Source organism: Varanus komodoensis, unplaced genomic scaffold (genome assembly GCF_004798865.1).
Source record: "Varanus komodoensis strain SLA01 unplaced genomic scaffold, ASM479886v1 scaffold77, whole genome shotgun sequence".
Taxonomy (NCBI): domain Eukaryota; kingdom Metazoa; phylum Chordata; class Lepidosauria; order Squamata; family Varanidae; genus Varanus; species Varanus komodoensis.
The window spans coordinates 1,435,197-1,437,655 of NW_025336442.1; the positions used below are offsets into that span (position 1 = coordinate 1,435,197).

The 2,459-nt window shown below is 68.2% G+C and overlaps 1 protein-coding gene across 1 annotated transcript in view; it reads left to right on the forward strand.

Annotated features, from left to right (window-relative positions):
* The first annotated feature begins 386 nt into the window (after nucleotides 1–386).
* The window catches only part of LHX3 (LIM homeobox 3), a 14,798-nt gene continuing 12,725 nt past the window's right edge, over nucleotides 387–2,459 (forward strand). The window contains exon 1 of the mRNA XM_044453054.1: nucleotides 387–480. Coding sequence (XP_044308989.1) covers nucleotides 387–480 — 94 coding nt within the window. The remainder of the gene's footprint in view (nucleotides 481–2,459) is intronic.

A 2,459-nucleotide genomic window follows, 5' to 3' on the forward strand; every position in this document is an offset into this window, starting at 1 on the left:
GGCGCCCTCCTGGAAGGCGCCTGGCCCTGATCCGCCAAGAAGGCGCTCCGCGCCCTGCAGCGCAGCGCAGCCAGCCAGGAAGGCACCCGGCGGCCCCGTCCGTCGCCCGCAGCTCGCGCGCGCCTCGCCTGCCGCCCGGCGGCTCCCAGGCCTTCGCGGGCGCAGCTCGGCCCGCCGTCGGGCTCCCGGGCGCTGTCCGTGGTGTTGCCGCCCAGCGCACGTCCGCGGCGGAGCAGGGCGGCCGGGAGCACGGCTCCTCCACTCACCCCGGCGGGGGAGCGCGGATCCACATTCCCGGTCTGGCCCCTTAAAGGGGAGGGTTCCGCAGCGCTCCCCCGTCTGAAACGCCCCTCGCCGGCTTCGGAGGGCGCGGAAGGCGAGGCAAGATGGACGCGCGGAAGGAGGCGCGGTGGGGCGCGGGCCAGCGGCCCCCCGAGGCACTCTTCGCCCTGCTGGCGCGGAGCGAGGACGCCCGCAGAGGTAACGCGGCGGCGCGGCGCGAGAAGCGAGGACGGGGCCGGGGGCACGGTCCGCCTGGCCGCCTCGGGGAAGGAGCGGGCCAGGCCCAGCCTGCTGCAGGTGGTCCCCGGTCTTCCACAATCCTGCCCCCACCTTGGGATTTGCCCTGCTCTGAAGCTTGCAGTGCGGGGGGGGGGGCAGAAGGGGAAAGTGGAGGGGCGCGTTTGCTGCCATCGGTGCTCCCCGCCTTCCCTCTCCTCCCCCTCCCGCCTGCGTGCGTTTGGCTGATCAGTCCTGTGAGTGAAGAAGCGGCAGAAAGATGGCAAAAGCCAGCCGGGTGGGGGCACGAATGGCGGAACCGCCGCCTGTCGTTGGAAAGACGGGTTTCAGGGAGGAAAGCGACCCGCGATGGGGACTGGCAGCGGGCGGGAAGGCGTGGCGGGCGAAAGGGGATGCTTTTTAAATTAATAATGCATCACCATTAATAGATTCTCTCTTTCGCTCGCATCAGCCGCCAGCTATTGCAACGTGGCACAGAAAACGCCACGAGAACATGCGGAGATGCGAGTGCTACAGGTGACTGAATGCGCTGGCTTGGGGCAGTCCGGGCGAGCCTGCTTGGAGCAGGCCTGCTGAGAGGAACGGGACTCCAGCCCGACGTGGGGAACGGCAGCGGGTGTTGGGGGAAGAAAAAACCGTAGCCCCTTGCCCTGATGCCGGGGTCTTCCCCTCCAGGCCAGAGTAGTCCCAGATTAAAAGAGGAGACCGAGCTGAGGCCACGATCCGCCTTCAGAGCTAGGTGCCGCCGCAGTTCTGGAGCTGGGCTGTGGCGGGTGGGAGAGAAAATACGGGCAAGCCACGGGAAAAGCATTTCCTTCTTTCTCTCCCCCGCCGCTTCTCTGGCGGAAATATTACAATAAAAAGGACGTCTTTCCCCGTCCCGGGGCAGGCGAGTTTGATCGCCTCTTTGAAGATGCGCCACGAGGGAAGAAAGAAAAGAACCCCCCCGCCCCCAGCGTTGGTTTGGTTGGAGGTTGTGAGACTCCCGTGCGTGTTCCGGGGGCGGGTGCAAAGTCCGGGGCGCTCCCGCAGCTGGGGGCGCGTGTGCAGGTTCGCATCCAGGAAGAGGCAGCGAGCGCGTTGTGGTCGGCAGGGCCGTGCTGAGGCCGGAGAGGGCTCTCGACCCAAAGCCGCGCGCACCCAGAGCCTCCCCCGCGCCGTTTGCGGGAGCTGGCAACGTTTGGAGGGGAGGGGGCGGGCGCTCGAACCCAGAAGTGTCGTCCGGGGCAGAGTGCGGGTGCAAGGGAAGGGGGAGGGGTCGCCGAGCCCCGTGACCCCGGGAATCCACGCGCGACCCCGCCGCACTCTGTCCCAGTTCGATTTTCTGCAAAAATGCCCGGGGGTCGAAGGCAGAGTGGCCGCGCTCGGCGTTGTGTTCTTTCTGCTGCTCCTCTCGCGCCCTCCAGGCCAGGGCACCCCCATCCCCGGTTGCGTCGCCATCAGCCTATCCTCACAACCGGGCGCCATTCAGAAGGGGGACTACAACTTCCATCATCCCCAGAGCTGCGGTCCTATCCTTTCGTACGGCTTCCGGCTGGAGGAAAGAGCACCGACTTCCCGGAGCGAGGAACCCCCTTGCCTGCTCCGAAATCGATTGGTCGAAGTCCGACCTGAAGTGGATCGATCCGACCACGGGCTCCCGCTTCCCAAGGAGTCAAAGCGGCCGCGGCCCCTGACCTGCGCCGGCGAAGGGCGGGGAGGCGATTGCAAGAGGCCCTGCCGGGCGCGACTGGCCGCCAGGGCGCCTGAAGGAGGCGGGCCGGTCGACAGGCCTGCTAGACGCCCGCGGCTCCCCCCGGGGCGTGCGCGCTGTCCTGCCTCCCGGGCATCCCCGAGCCGTCTGCGGGGCGGAAGGCCGACCCCTCGGGTCGCGGGGCGCGAAGGGGGAAAAAGAAACGCCGCTTGTGCGGCCGGCGCTGGTCCGGTGACCCTTAGGCGTG